The 14,985-nt window shown below is 64.5% G+C and overlaps 1 protein-coding gene across 4 annotated transcripts in view; it reads right to left on the bottom strand.

Moving 5' to 3' along the window:
* Positions 1–1,249: 1,249 nt before the first annotated feature.
* Positions 1,250–14,985, bottom strand: part of CBS (cystathionine beta-synthase) — a 22,540-nt gene continuing 8,804 nt past the window's right edge. For 3 of the 4 annotated variants that reach the window (XM_049627787.1, XM_049627785.1, XM_049627784.1), the window contains exons 5-17: positions 14,577–14,656; positions 14,360–14,494; positions 13,757–13,826; positions 12,459–12,550; positions 11,564–11,689; positions 10,856–10,940; positions 9,627–9,732; positions 8,052–8,129; positions 7,754–7,888; positions 7,090–7,198; positions 3,179–3,263; positions 2,740–2,781; positions 1,250–1,435 (exon numbers count right to left, since the gene is read on the bottom strand). In XM_049627787.1, the coding sequence (XP_049483744.1) occupies positions 1,278–1,435; positions 2,740–2,781; positions 3,179–3,263; positions 7,090–7,198; positions 7,754–7,888; positions 8,052–8,129; positions 9,627–9,732; positions 10,856–10,940; positions 11,564–11,689; positions 12,459–12,550; positions 13,757–13,826; positions 14,360–14,494; positions 14,577–14,656 (1,301 nt within the window). In that variant the 3' untranslated portion in view covers positions 1,250–1,277. The remainder of the gene's footprint in view (positions 1,436–2,739; positions 2,782–3,178; positions 3,264–7,089; positions 7,199–7,753; positions 7,889–8,051; positions 8,130–9,626; positions 9,733–10,855; positions 10,941–11,563; positions 11,690–12,458; positions 12,551–13,756; positions 13,827–14,359; positions 14,495–14,576; positions 14,657–14,985) is intronic. The other variant, XM_049627786.1, reaches the window with a different exon arrangement.

The raw sequence follows: 14,985 nt of genomic DNA, 5'->3' as shown, positions 1-14,985 counted from the left end.
GTTGGAAAGTGTGCACAGCTGGTGGGAATGTGAAATGGCACAACCACTGTGGAACAGTTTAGGGGCTCCTCAAAAAATGAAACAGAATGACCACGTGACCCAGCAAGTTCACTCGTGTGCATATAACCCAAAGAATTAAAAACGGGCCTTGAAACAAAATACTTGGACACACATGTTCATGGCAGCACAATTCCTAACAGCTAAGAAGTGGAAACAACCCAAACGTCCATCAGCTGTGGAAAGGACACACAAAACGTGATCCGTGCACACGACGGGGTGTTGTCTGGTCATAAATAGGGATGACGTACTGACAGCTGCTGCAGCGTGGGTGAACTTCAGATGCTGAGCGAAACAAGCCACAGACGGACGAGAGGCCAGACTGTAGGATTCTGTTTATATGGCGCATCCCAAGAGACAAACCCAGGGGGTGGATGTGGGGGGAGTGGGGGGTGCGAAGTGCATGGGACTTGGCTACCCGAGGCGGTGGCTGCACGACACTGAGAACATACACTTTTTAACGTTTTTTTTTAATGTTATTTTTGAGAGAGCACAAGCAGGGGAGGGGCAGAGAGAGAGAGGGAGACACAGAATCCGAAGCGGGCTCCAGGCTCTGAGCTGTCAGCACACAGCCCGATGCGGGGCTTGAACCCACAAACCGCAAGATCATGACCTGAGCCAAAGTGGGACACTCAACCGACTGAGCCACCCAGGCGCCCCGAAAACTTCCACTTTTAAATCGTTCATTTAAGGTTATGCGAATTTCACCTCAATTAAGAAACCCCGAACACTGAAGTCACTGTAACCAGCCCCGGTACCCAGGAGACACCACCTCCGTGTCAGGGCTCCAAACAGGCCCATCCTTCCCTAGCCGCCTTTCTGCTGCTCCCCATCGTAGGTTCTTCTCCAGAAGAGCACTTTCCTCCACTTTTATCCACCCTGCTCTGGTCATTTGCCACGAGGGCTCACCCGCCTGGCTGGATCCTGTTCGGTAAGATTTTCTCGCTGAGCCGTTTTAGAAGAAAGGTAAAGAAACACACATCTACTCCAATAGACCGTGGACGGATTCACCGAGGCGGCCAGGTGTTAATCAAAGGGAAGCTAGCGTCCACACTGGCCCCGGGCTAAGCATCCTACACCCGCTGCCCGCTCCTGACAACAACGCCCAGCGTCAGGCAGTTAAAAATCACGCGTGCGGGTTCTGGGTTTACAAAAGGTAGAGCACGGACCCCGGCGAGGCGAGGCGAGGCGAGGCGAGGCGAGGCGAGGCGCAGGCGCGGTCAGAGCTGTACCGTGGCCCCGGCAGGTCTGGGCTCCGAGGTGCTTCCTGACCTGGTCTTCCGGTCGCGCTCCCGAGCGGCCACGAAGTTCAGCAAGTCGATGGCAGTGACGACCCCGAACACCGTCTGCCTCTTACTGGACTTGCCGTTGCTGTGGTCTGCGGAGGAACAAGACAGCAGGTGTAAAGGGGTCTCCGCGCGGAGCCCGTTAGAGGCGGCCACACCCCGGAGGCCCTGCCCTGGAGCCGCCTGAGGCCCACGCGGGCCCAACGCCACGTGCGGTCTTCTGACACGAGACGCCCGGGCGAAGCTGGCTTCTCCGCCCCGTGTCTGCCCGGCTGGACGCCCCAGGTTTCACTAAGCAAGCAATCCGAGCGTCCCCCTGGGCGCCCGATGCTTGAGTTTGGCGAGAAGTTCCAACGTCTCCCACACCCGTGATCTACACCCCCGGCCTCTCTTCAAACCCCTGCCTTTCTCTCAGGCCTAAATGAACAGCAGCCCCTTCCCACCACGCTGTGCAAAGCGCAGAGAGGGTTTTTGAGACGGTTAATTTTATGTGTCCGCTTGACGAAGTCACGGGGTGCCCAGATATTTAGTCAGACATCACTCTGGGTGTCTTTGGGTGAGACGTGATATTTGAGCACAGGGAGGAGAGAGAGGATCCTCCCTAATGTGGTGGGCCTCACCTCATCAGCCAAAGGCCCGAAGAGAACAAAAAGGCTGACTCTCTGAGTGAGAGAACATCGTTCCTGTCTTTGGACTCAGACTGAAACACTGGCTCTTGGGTCCTGAGCCTGCCCCCTCACCCTGCAGGGGACCCACCGGCCTGGTCACCCGGTTGGTCAGCCAACTCCTTATACCACAGCTCTTTCCCCACGTCCACATATCCTGGTGACGCTTTCCCCCCAAGAACCGTGACGGACGCACACAGGGCCAGGCCCCCCCTTTCCCAGCACCACACCTATGGCTGGCTGTCCCTCGTGCCTTTGAGGGCAGAGGTCCCGGCGAGGGGAGGGGGGGGGGGCAGGGACCCAGCTGGCGTGCTTGGAGAACCTCGGGAGAGGAAGAGGCACCGGGACGGACAGACGGCCGCACACCTCCGCAGGAGACGGCAGCCTCTAGCGGCCTCTCCAGTCTGCCCTGCAGACCCTCCAGGAGAAACCCATCCAGAGCCCGGCGTGCAGGCTTTCTGGAAAAAGGGCCATGGGGTCTCCACTACGACCGCTTGCCTCTGCCAACACCGCAGGAGGCAGCCGGGGGAAATGCTGCCAGGCGGACTCTGAACTTGGGACTCTGGCCTTTTTTTGGTAGAAGTTCAAACGTGAGTCAACAGCCTAGGAGGAAGAACCCTCCCACTCGAGCCTGGGGCCTGGACGCCCTCCTCCGCCCTCGGAGGCTCCGACTGTGACCACAGAGCCATTTCCGGCGGGGGGGGGGGGGTTGGGGGGGGGGGCGTACATACCTGAGGGCCCCCCCACCACGCCCGTCAAGGCCAGGTCCCGCGCTGTGGAGCCAAGGACGGGACGGGCATTAGACTCGGGGCAGACCGGGCCCCAAGACCAGCCCCAGCCGGGAGGGTGGGCACTCTGGGCCCCTCCCGATCCTCCTCGCTTCTCCAGCCCTCGTCCCCGCCCAGGACCGGATGCATCCCCCGGCCTGTGGGGACCCGCCAAAGAGGCCCGGAAGGGGCTTTGTGCGTGGCAGTTCAAAAGCCCTGTGGCCTCTCTGGCAGGGCCCACGGAGGGCTCCCGCCGGGATCCACAGTCACAGGCTGGTGGGGGCTGGAGGTCAGCACCCCCCACCCCCCCCCCCCCCCAACCTCCCGACACCCTCTGAGGGACGAGGGCCTCATTGCCCCACGGAGCTCCCGGCCCAGCCCGGCCCACAGCAGGCCCACTCACACTGGATCTGCTCGTGGACCACCAGGGCGAAGTGGTCCATTTCCAGGATGTGCGACAGCTTGCCCAGCGGGTCCGTCAGCCGGATCTGGAAGAAAAAGTGCGGTCGGTCAGCGCTCCCAGGACAGTCCCGCCAGGCCTCAAGCTGGCGGAGCCTGAGGGCCACTGCCTGCCAGGCTTGACGGTGAAAGGAGCAAAGCAAAGGCTGGGCATCGCTCCAGAACATTCTCCTCTAGTCTTCTGCCGATTCAGAAACCGAATGCAAGACGCAGAGGGCGACACGGTGCACATAAGACGCTTAGATGAACCACGAGTCCTTGGAGAGACACAGGACAGAGCCATTTAGAAAGGCTTCCCACAGTCTGACCCCAACTCTGACATTCTGGAAGAGGCAAAACTAATGAGAATCTCAGGGAGGGGTGCCGGGGTGGCTGAGTCCGTTAAGCCTCCAACTTTGGCTTTCGGCTCAGGTCATGATCTCGCGGTGCATGAGTTCGAGCCCCGCGTCGGGATCTGTGCTGACAGCTCAGAGCCTGGAGCCTGCTTCGGATTCTGTGCCCCCCTCTCTCTCTGCCCCTCGCCCGCTCACACTATGTCTCTCTCAAAGGTAGACGTTAAAAAACAAAACAAAACAAAACTCAGGGAGATACAGGGAGAGGGGGGTTTACACACAGTATTGGTCTGTGGGATACCGGAACAGATACGTTTGCCACAACCCCCGGGCCCGTGGAAGGCACAGACAGACCCCTATGAAAACTAGCACTTATCGGGCACCTGCCCCAACAAACACCAGTGCAAGGCGTGGTAACGATGGCGAGCTGTGTGGAGAAGGCAGACGTGGGTGCTTGCCCCACACCGCCTGCTCAAGACAAACTGAGAACTTACAGTAAAAACAGGGGCCACCTTCTGAGGATCGAAACCCGTGCCTCACGAGAAGTGTGCTCCCACCAGGTGGGAAAGGGAGTGTGGGGGACACAAAGTGGACGGAAGACCCAGGAGGGAAAATCAGGATGGGGGCGCTGGAGGAGCGGTCATGATCGGAGACCCTGGCCCTTGTGCGGGAGCGAGGCTGGCCCCCGGTGGCCCCCCGGCCACCAGGCCTGTCGCCCCGCTCAGTCCGTGGCTCGCCGCCCGCCGACCCGGCGCCCAGGTGTTCCCTCGCCCCCAACATCGCCAACGCCCGGCTCGGACCTCCGCCGAGACCGGAGATGGGCTTCGGGCACACCCCCAACACCCTCTTGGCTGACCGCCTGGAACCCGGAAGTCACGGTGACCCCACGTCCAGAGGGGAAGAGGTCTGCTGTCAGCAAGAGGCCTAAAGGGCTCCTGTCTTTGTATCCACATTCTTTGAGAAATCAGCGGAGGATGCTGTTCAATGAGTTCAGCCTCCCCGGCCCTCGGGGGGCTGCTACCCTCATGTGTAGCACTCCCCAAGAGCAGACCCCATCCCCGCACTGGGAACGCAGGTTTGCGGGAAACGCAGGTGATGTCTCTACAAGTTGAACTCACCCGAGGCCATACTTCCATTTGAAAGATCTTCCTAGTTTTAAATGACCCGCAGAGAGAGGTGAACACGGTGAGGTGAGGCATTCGGAGAATGGAGGGAGCCTAGCCCCCGGCCCCCTCCGGCATCTACACGGGCTGGGGCTCTACCGCGGGACCTCCTTCCCACCTGCTCACACCGCAAGGTTCTCAGGTTAGTTATGGATGGGGCGTCAGCAGCCCAGCCGCAGGGGTCACCTGGTGTAAGCCACGGCACTCGGCCATCTCTTTACGCTCCCGGGAAAGTCTGACCCGGAGAGCCCTCTCTCCCCCACGGTCTCCCCTGCCATCAGCTCCCCGGGAGGGGTCACAGGGGCTGGCTGACCCTCTCTGGGGACACAGTGAGGGGAGTGTTCATCAGACGCGAGCTGGACAAGCCCTGGTCAGCCACACCGGAACCTAGCCCGGCGCCCTTCCTATTTGGACTCTGGTACTGGGGGCGGTTCCGTGGGAAAAGACCAGCGCTCACGGCTCAGGAGACCAGGGGAAGAGCCTCTGGGGGTGGGCCCGGGGGGGGTCCAGCACGTCCACACCGGGCGCCAGTGCACGCTGAAGCGTTCACAGCAGCGCCGGTCCACGGAAGCCAGCTTCCGCCAAACGCTTTCCGTAGGCCACGCACTGGATGTGGTCAAAAGGCCACGGGGGGTCACGAAGAACCAGGTGGTAAGGGAGCCACAGCACACCCAGGTGGCCAGGCCCCCACGGGGCAGCAGGAAGGGCTAGCACCCGGCAGGGCGGCTGTGCCCAGATGTCGGGTCCCACCCAGGCTGTCTACTGCGGCCCCTGCGTTCTCAAGACAGGATCTGGAACGCGGAGGCTTGGAGCCCCTGCTGAAGGAAGACACCTGCCTCCACCCACACCCGCCCCTGGGAGCGCAGGGCAGAGGGGAGCAGGTGCACGGCGGCCCCCCACGCGGTCGGCTCCTCCGGCCCCGCCCGGCAGCTCAGCGGCGAGAACTGAAGTCCCTGCGCTGAGACCCAGAGGGGTCCCCGCCGAGGGCCTGGCTGCGCTCTGGGGGCGGAGGCGTGGCTGAAGGTGTGGCCTCTCAGGGAGGGAACAAGATACAGACTCGGGCGCCAGGCGGCGGCCACCGGCTCTGCCAGCTTGAAGACAGACCCACGGAGCGGAGCCCCCACCGGAGAGAAGGCTCCCCCGACCAGGCCAGCTCGTGGAAGGCCCCAGCGCGGGCCAGCGGCACTCGGGGCGGGAAGGGACCAGCGTGCACGGCCCCGGGGGATGGGTCTCACCACACTACGCTGTGGGAAAGGCACACGAGTGGCACACGCTGTGTGCACGGGTCTGCAGAGCACATACCGCCTGCAGCGACGAGAGGGGCGTCGGCGGGGGCGGGGGGGGGGGGGGGGGGAAGCCTTCGGGGTAAGGGATACGTGCGCTCATGACCATGGGGACAGCTTCACGGGTGCGTATTCACGTCAGAACCATCGAATGGGCCAGGTTGGACACGACCCCGTGTGGCAATTACGCCTCAGTAGAGGGAACAGCTGAGAAGCCGGCGGGAAGGGCGACCACGCTCGGCCCGGCTGGCCAGCCCCTCTCACGTGACACCGGGCTCAGTGACACCTCACGGAGCTTCCGCACAAGAAACACGCTCGTGCACTCGGTGCTCCCGGGTGTGACGGGGCCTGGGGCACAGAGGGTGAACGCATCGCGCGGGGGCAGTGGGGGCACCAGCTGCGGGAAGTGTCGAGGTTGGAGGAAGGACAGGGGACGAGGAGGAGGGGGTGACAGTCCAGGCTGGGCAGCGGCTCCCAGAGGGCCTAGCGGAAGGGGCCCTGCAGGGCCCGTGAGACAGGTGATGGCCGAAAGTGGAAGGAACACGGATTCCGGGGCCATGTCAACTGCCTGGTGGGAAATTCCTCCCTGGCTCTAGACTCAGCCCCTCAAATACAACACGGCCAGCGGCTGCCTTCCCTCACCAAGTGCAGGACAAGCTGGTGGGGAGTCGGCGCCAGGGACCAGGGAGAGGGGACGCCCGACCGCACCACTTTGGGGCCTCTGCCCGGCCCATCGAGGGGCCGTGATCATGTAAGGATGCCCACGGGCCCCAACCAGCCCCGGCAACTCCCCAGAATGTTCTCGGCCTGCTGGGCATTCTTAACAAACGTGCACAGAGAAGGCACAGGCCCAGCATTGCGGAACGACCGTGCTGGCGGGCGCCCGGCTTGGCTGAGACGGCCTCGGGATGCTGACCCCCAGGTGAGCCCCCACCAGCGAGGGCCGCCTGCAGAGCAGGGGCAAACCCTTGGGTTTATGGGCTTGGGTGCAGCGGGGGCCCTGGCACCCTCTCACGGGGAGCACTGAGCCCCGCCTCCGAGGGCAGGCCTGGGTCTCGAGCGAAACAGAGCTCATACCTGTTTGAACTGCTTATAGAGGACTTTTCGAACTTGGTCTGACGGCTGAACCTTCCCAGCGAGCAGGGACGACAGCATGTTCCCCAGGGTCACCATCCCCAGGATCGCCCTGGGAAACGGGTCAGGGGTCAGTGTGGGCACCTCTCTTCCCTCCCAAGGACAGAACACGCCCACAGCCACCCTCTGCTCAGGCTGTGCTCCGTGGCCAGACATGGAATCTCTCTGAGAATTCAACCAGGAAGTGCGGTGCCTACGTGTGGGTATGGCAGTGACCGACGCCCGGCCCTGGGGGCTGCCTGTCCAGTGCAGGGACACCACAAACCAGTGAGTCTCGGGCACCTCCATTCTGACCAGCATCGTGGGGGAACCGTCCCAGGTGGTGGGCTCGGTTCTAGAATTGGGACGGTCTCGGGAGACTGCTGGCTGGTCACGGCCTTCCAGTGCTGGCCACGAGCCACGGCACGGCCGGTCCTCTCCCGCCGCCCCCCACGCACGTGCCCAGAGTGCAGGGACGCCGCAGGAGGGGCCCTTGGGCCGTAAGAGCTTGCGTGGCGGGTGCGCATGGACAAGTCGTCCGACGGGCCAATCGCTGCCCCGCCCTGTCCGGGAGCTTGGGGCCCTGCGGCTCCGGGCAGAGCCCCGGGTTGGGGTGGCTGACACTGACCCTGATTCGTCGACCACGGGCACCTGGTCGAAGCCCTTCTCGCGGAGGATCTCGATGGTGTGCTCGCAGGTGACCGTGGGCAGCACCGTCAGCGGGGCCGACAGGCTCAGCTCCTGAACTCGCAGGTGCCACCACCTGGGGGGAGGGCGCCGGGCCGGCCGCGAACCGGGAGGGGGGAGGGGAGGACAAGTACACTCACTGCAAGGCTCAGCGCAGAGGGATGACGGCCGGCCGGGTGCGGGACGGAGCACAGGGGCCTGGACTTGGGAGCACGGTCTCCGCTCAGAGACACCCTTACCACGGCTTTGTCACGGTGAAGTCCTCCTCCTTCAGGAAGCCCTTCTGCATCATCCATTTGTCACTCAGGAACTTGGACCTACGGGCATCAAGAAACCGCTGGGGCCCGGTCGGTCCTGAGAGAGCCCAGCACCACTCGCGGAAAACCGTGGCTCCAGCCGAGACCCCGAGCAGCCGGCGGGGACTGCAGGGTGAGGCCGGGGAGCCGGGCCTTGGGAGACCCCAGCAGGGAGTGCCGTGGGGGCACCTGGTCGACCCGTGAGCCTGGCCTGCATCGGCGGGGGTGCAGAGCACAGCGTCTGTCCCGGAGCCCAAGCCGGCAAGCCCGCTCCTGGCTCCGGGGCGGCCTCCCGGCCGAGGAACAGAGGGAGCGCCTCGCTCCCAGGGGCTGAGGACACTGACCCCGGCTCGGGGCTGCCTGCCTGGGACCCGGCCCAACCTGCCACCCGGTGACCAAGACACGCGGAAGGACACGCTCGGTCCTTCGCATGACCGGTTCCGTCTACCGCTCACAGCTACCCCATCTCTCTGCCCCCCAACACCCGCCCCGTCTCCCTCCCGTTCACCCCACCTCCCGCATACCCCCACCCTGTCCCCCGCCCCCCACTGGCCCTGTCTTTCCCCCCTCCCCCACCCCATCTCTACCCCCTGCGGACCTGCCCTCTCACCTCCACCCCTGCTCCGTGTCTCCCTCACCCACCTGCCGCGTCTCCCACGGACCCGCCCTGCTTCTCACACCCTCCAGCGTGCACACGCTCACATGCCCACACAGCAGGCCCGTCGAGCTCACGGGGAGACGGGCAGCCCAGCTCAGGGCAACTTGGCGGTGGGAACCCTTGTGAACCCCCGCGCCCCTGGGAAGCCAACTCGGGACACCCCCAGTACCCAGGCTATGGAGGGAATCGTGAGGGTTTGGCGGGCGGGGGCCAGGGGGGTCCTCAGCTCCCCGTCCCCCAGAAGCCTGCTGCGGAGCAACCTGGCGCACAGGCAGAGCCGGAGGCCCAGGGGCCACCGGCTGGACCTATGGCCCTCGGAGCTGGGCCACAACACACACGAACGCCCAGTGCCATCGGGCCGGAAGGGGCCGTGGGGGCCACCGGCCAGACACTTCCCGGCAGGTCCTGAAGGGCCGTCTGAGCCCAGCCAGGGATCTCCTCAGTCAGAGGGTGGAGGCCGCAAGGGGGCGAGTGGGAGAGGGCAGCTCACAGGAGACCGTAGGAGGGACGACGGGGGCAGGAGGGGCTTAAGTGGGCAAGGAACCCCCTCCAGGGGGCGCTCTGCCAGACGCACCGGCCGCCCTGAAGGTGCGCGGACTCATAAGCGTGTCTAGAGGACCCCAAGACAGGCTGAGACACAATGGGGAGCCCGACGGGGAGCCCGGGGGCCAGGCAGGTGCAGGCAGAGCTCACAGGGGTCCCGCGGACCCCCACCCTCCCGCCTCCTTGCTGTCTGATCTCCGGGGAGGCCGGGCAGCGAGAGCCCCCGGGGCGTGTGGGGCTCAGAAGGACAGAGAGACGCGGGCGGGGGACTCGGAAGGACAGAGACAGAGCCGCGGGCGGGGGAGGGCGCGTCTTACATGTAGTTGCGCACCGAGTCCGGCAGAATCACCACGCAGCGCTGGCCCTCCTGCAGCTCCTGGGCGGCCTTCACGGCCACCGACATGGCGCTGCCGGCACTGCCACCTGCGGGGCGGTGGGGGGGGGGGGGGGCGTGAGCACCTGCGTGTGAGCCTGGGGAGCCACCCGCAGGGCCTGGCTCTGGGGGAGGACCCCGCTTCTCACTGCACCCGCACCACTCTGGCAGCACGGAGCTCCATGTCCGCCCAGGCTTGGTCGCTAAACCCTCCCTGAGGAAGCACAGACACCCCACAGCGAGCCGCGTGTCCTCTCAGCCCGTCAGTCCCTGGGGGTCTAAATCCAGCGCTTCCCTCGGGGGCCTTGGGGCTCCGAGCGGAGACAGCCGGTGGGGAGCGTGGTCCCATCTCCTTCTGACCCTGGAGGCCCGTGTCACACATGCCCCCCAGCCTCTCCAGAGCATTCCCGGCACCCTGTGCCAGCCCCAGACCCCAGGTGAGGGCTGGGCTTGACTGAAAACAAGTGTCCACAGGGCGCCTGGGTGGCTCAGTCGGTTAAGCGTGTCTGACTTTGGCTCAGGTCACGATCTCGAGGTCCGTGAGTTCGAGCCCCATGTCGGGCTGTGTGCTGACAGTTCGGGGCCTGGAGCCTGCTTGGGATTCTGTGTTTCCCTCTCTCTCTGCCCCTCCCCTGCTCATGCTCTGTCTGCCTAGCCCTCAAAAATAAAAATGAACATTAAAGAAGAAAACAAAAAAAACCAAGAGCCCTAAAAGCTTTGGCCTCACCCCCAAACCACTGACGGCATCGCCGGGACGCCTCTCAAGGTGGGGCCGGCAGGAGGCAGACGCCCACTCGTACCCGGACCCCACTGCCCACTTCGCCGGGAGCGCAGAGATGGCGGCTGTTTTCTTCTTCTGTTGAGCTACTGGGGGGTTGCTACGTCCCCAGGTCCCTCACAGCTCACACTCCTTCCCCTCTCGGATCTGCGGGCCACGCCTGTCCTCAGCGAGACAAAGCCTAAGGACCCCAGGGGCCCAGGAACACAGACCCGGAGCTCCAGCCATGTTCCGGAAGGGCACCTCTGCTGTGAGCATGACGGCCCTGCCGAGGGACAGACGGACGGACGGCACCTGACAGGCGCGGCCCGCGGCTTCAGAACGAGGGTGTCTTTTACACGTGGCCTGGAGGGGGGCAGGGGGCAAGTGCACCCCAGAGCCCGCCCGGCACTCACCGCACAGCAGCCCCTCCTGTGCAATCAGCATCCGGGCGAAGGCAAAGGCCTCCTCATCGTTGCTCTTGAACCACTTGTCCACCACCTGCAGACAGGACCCACACGGAAAGCTCCGGAGGGGCCCGGGCCCTTCCGTGGTGGGGGTGTGGCCACAGCTCGCGCCTGCAACCTCACAGGTGCGCCAGAGGCCATGACCCTCATCGGAACGTGGCCCGGCCCCACATCCGCGACTGGAGTCTCAGGGCTAAAACCCTAGAATTTTCTACCTCTCCTGGTCCAACACATTCTGCCCCTGGCATCGAAACTGTCCGCCAGCCCCCGCCGCACAGCTCTGTCCCCACAGGTCCACCCTAGACAACCTCCCCCCCCCCCCCCCGACAGAATTACCCTCTAGGGTCCTAAAAGAGAGCCCTGTCTGGCTGGGGTCCTTATCGTTCACTTTGCTTCCCTGCCCTCACCACCCGCGCCCTCTCCCTCTGCGGGGGCCGGGCCCGTGCCCACGGCCGTCTCAGCGTCTCCGCCCACCAGGGCCCTGGCACACACTCGATACGGTGCCAAATGTTACCTACCCTTGACGGCGAGGCCACGCTTCGCCCGCCTGCTCATGCAGCCCCCACTATTCCGCGGCCCCTCCGTTGGAAAACAGGTCAAGGGCGTTCGTACCCAGAGGGCTGGAACCGTGCCTGGGAGTGCCCTGGCCCTGCCTACCGTCCGGTCCAGCACCGTGGGGATGAAGTCGTAGCCGATCCCTTCCACCTCGTAGACCGTCTGCTCCGACTGGTTCAGCTCCTCGGGCTCTGCGAGGATGGAACCCTCGGGATCCACCCCGATGATCTAGAGGGGGCGGCATGAGGACCCGAGTTGGGCAACAGTCTCATCTGGCCGTGCCTGGCTTTTTATGGGGGTGGCCAATCCCACCCCTAGCAAGCACCCGGTGAAGACCTGCCCTGGGGTGTGGCCGTGTCCCCAGGCCTCGGGCCCCAAGTGCTGGGGACATTACAAGGTACACATTCACCCGCGGTACTCCGAGGGGATGGCATGTGGCCGGGGGGGACAAGGTAGCTTCCCAGGGGAGAACCAGGTGAGCAGGGTGCCCCAGGAAAGCCCTGACTGCCCCTGTGGGGGCAGCCAGAGCCTTTGGGGATGGATGGCAGAGAAATGGCCGGAAGGAGAAAAGTGCTCAGGACCCCCAGTTGGAAGTTTCTATAAGCCCCTCCCCGGGTCCACGCTTAACTCCAAATCTAGATGTCCCCTCCCCTCCGCCAAGCACAGCACATGTGGGACGTGACCCTAAGAGCTTAGAGCTTCTGGAACGATCCTTGGAGGCCATCCAAGTCGACTGTCCCAACCCCCAGAGCATCGGGGCACCTAGGTCATGGGTCACTCCCAAGAAGAAGCAGACACACAAGGTACAAGACAAGCTGTAAGCAGAAATGTCAGGACGGGGAACTTGCAGCTCTAAAGCAGAGGCCACCCTGGGGACCCAGGGCCCAGAAGCTCGATGGTCCCGCCTCCGACCGCAGATGGGGCCGCAGGTGAGAGAGGCGTGCACGTCCGGGCCCACCCGCCTCCGACACCCGTCTGCAGCCCCTGGCTCACTCACTTTGCACCCTGGGCATTTCTCCTTCAGCTTCCTGGCGATGCCCGTGATGGTGCCACCCGTGCCCGCCGAAGCCACCAGCATGTCCAACTTCCCTGATGGGAGAAGCTGTGTCAGGGGGCCACCCTCCGGCCACAGCTCAGCTGGCTCGCAACGCTCGGCAGTAAGTAAAGATGCAACCAAAACGCACGCTGGTTCTCAAGAAGTTCAGAGAGAAGCTGTTGTCACATTTCGACAGCCTCTCGTGACAGTTCTAGAGCTTTAAAGAAGCATCCGCAGCCACAGCGAGCCAGTGGGCTCTGCTTAGTCTTTGCTGGATGACACGTGGCCACCGCAGCCCCCATCTGGTGTGAAGCCGTGAAGGGCGTCTGGATGCACTGCCAGGACCCGCCGCGCGGTGGCTGCCGCGGGGACGGGGCCCGGGGAGGCCCTTCGCCGTGCCCGTCTTACACTGTCAGGCTTCAGGTAGGACTAAGTGAACTGAATTATAAAGGAAATAAATAAATCCCTCAGGCTCGGCCCGAAAGTCACTGGGCTCTCCGCCTGCCGCGTGGCCGGCCCAGGCATCCTGCAGACAAGTCGGTGCGGAGACCCGTGCCGAGGCAGAGGGCTGTTTTTGCCAAAGGAGAGAATTCTCACACGTAAAACCCGGGTGAGCACACTCTTGGACCCTTGCCGCCTGGCTCCTAGGCCTGGAACGAGGTCGCGTGTGGGCCGGTGCCAGCACCAGGTTCCAAGCGGCGAGGCCCATCGCCCGGCAACTTCTCCCTGAAACCTCTTCGGGAAACACCCCCTCCCCCCCCCCACGGGCTTGGCTCTCAACGTGTGCAAAGGCTCCAGGGACGCTCATGTCCGCACAGGAAGTAAACCGACCCCCGGCACCACCATCCGGCTCGGGAGACGAGAAAACCCAAGTGTTGGATTCAGCGCTCGGACCGGGGCCTGATGCTGAGGGCTTTCGACGGCATGGAGCCCAGGGAGGGCTCCAGCACCAACCAGCCTGCCACACTCTCGTTCCCCGCACGCAGGAGCTCCCACGGGTCTGGAAGGACCTACTGCCGGGCGCACGAGCAGAGCCGCGCGATACGTTTGGTGTTCCGGGCGACGCATAGGCAAAGTCCGAAAAGGGACACCCCTCTGGGGACATGCGCTGGAAAGCACTTCGCGGAGAGGGGACACTTGGGCTGGGTTCTGAAGGACGGACAGGAGTTTACCGAGGAGAGGTAAGTGACCCGTACGCTCCCAGGCAAGCAGGGATAGATGCCGTGAAGGCGGACAGAGGGGCGGGCCCGAAGACTCACCGTCACACTGCTGCAGGATCTCCTCGGCGGTGGTGTCGTAGTGAGCGAGGGGGTTGCTGGCGTTGCGGTACTGTGTGGAGAGACGGCGGAGGGGCCGAGTGGGCTCAGGAACGCCGAACGGGCAACAGCCCCGGGGCGTCAGGCCGACAGCTCGGGGCGAGCCGGAGCGGATCCCGGCAGATCGAGCCAGCGGCCAGCGGCACGGGCGGTTTTAGGAAGCTCGACCAGCACAAGCCGTTGACTCGAGCCCTCCAGGAGGTGCGGTTTCTGAACTCACCCAGAGGGGAGACGGGTGAGGCCGAGAGCCCCGGTGAAAAGGTTTTCGTGCGTTTTACACCTGTACAACAGCTTCCGGGTGCACCGCCAAAGCCGTGCCGGCCCAGGCGCTGAGCGCAGCCCTCCAGAGCCGGCCCGGGAGGCGGGGGGCCAAAGGCTCGGCGGACCTGGCCGCCACCTGCCGGAGCGCCGGGCAGGCCGGGAGAGGCCGGCGACCGCGCGCCAGCCGCCTCTGCAGCCCCCGACCCCGACGGACGCCCCCCGGGGCGCCCCCGATGTGGGTCCACACCCCCCGAGCGCACGCTCGCCCCCAGACCCCGGCCTCACCTGGTCCAGGATGTGAGAGTTGGGGATCTCGTTCCGTAGCCTCCAGGCCACCCCCACGTGGGACTCCGGGGAGTCAAATCTGGCCGTGGTGGGCGTCCTCACAATCTCGGCCCCCAGGGCCCGCAACACATCCACCTATGGAGGAGCACGGAGGCCCGCGTCTACCCCCGGGCCCGGTGCACGGGGCCGGGCCCCTCGGGACCACCCCTGCCCCCACCTTCTCCGTGCTCATCTTCTCCGGCATCACGATGACGCAGCGGTAACCCTTCACGGCGGCAGCCAGGGCCAGCCCGATCCCTGGGGACAGTGCACGGGGTGAGAGGGGGCCACGGCGCCCCACAGACCCCGCTCTGGGTGCCCACAGCCGGGAAGGCCCAGGGAGAGGGCACTCAGATACCACAAAGGCCCGAGGTCACCCCCTTCTGTCTCGGATGAGGGAGTCGGGACAGAGGACGCCCGAGGTAGAAACGCAAAGGGGGGGGGCGCCTGGGTGGCGCAGTCGGTTAAGCGTCCGACTTCAGCCAGGTCACGATCTCGCGGTCCGTGAGTTCGAGCCCCGCGTCAGGCTCTGGGCTGATGGCTCAGAGCCTGGAGCCTGTTTCCGATTCTGTGTCTCCCTCTCTCTC

The sequence above is a fragment of the Panthera uncia genome, chromosome C2 (assembly GCF_023721935.1).
Source record: "Panthera uncia isolate 11264 chromosome C2, Puncia_PCG_1.0, whole genome shotgun sequence".
NCBI classification, from domain to species: domain Eukaryota; kingdom Metazoa; phylum Chordata; class Mammalia; order Carnivora; family Felidae; genus Panthera; species Panthera uncia.
The sequence above is the reverse complement of the archived record's forward strand: the minus strand, read 5'-3'. Positions and strand labels throughout refer to the sequence as shown.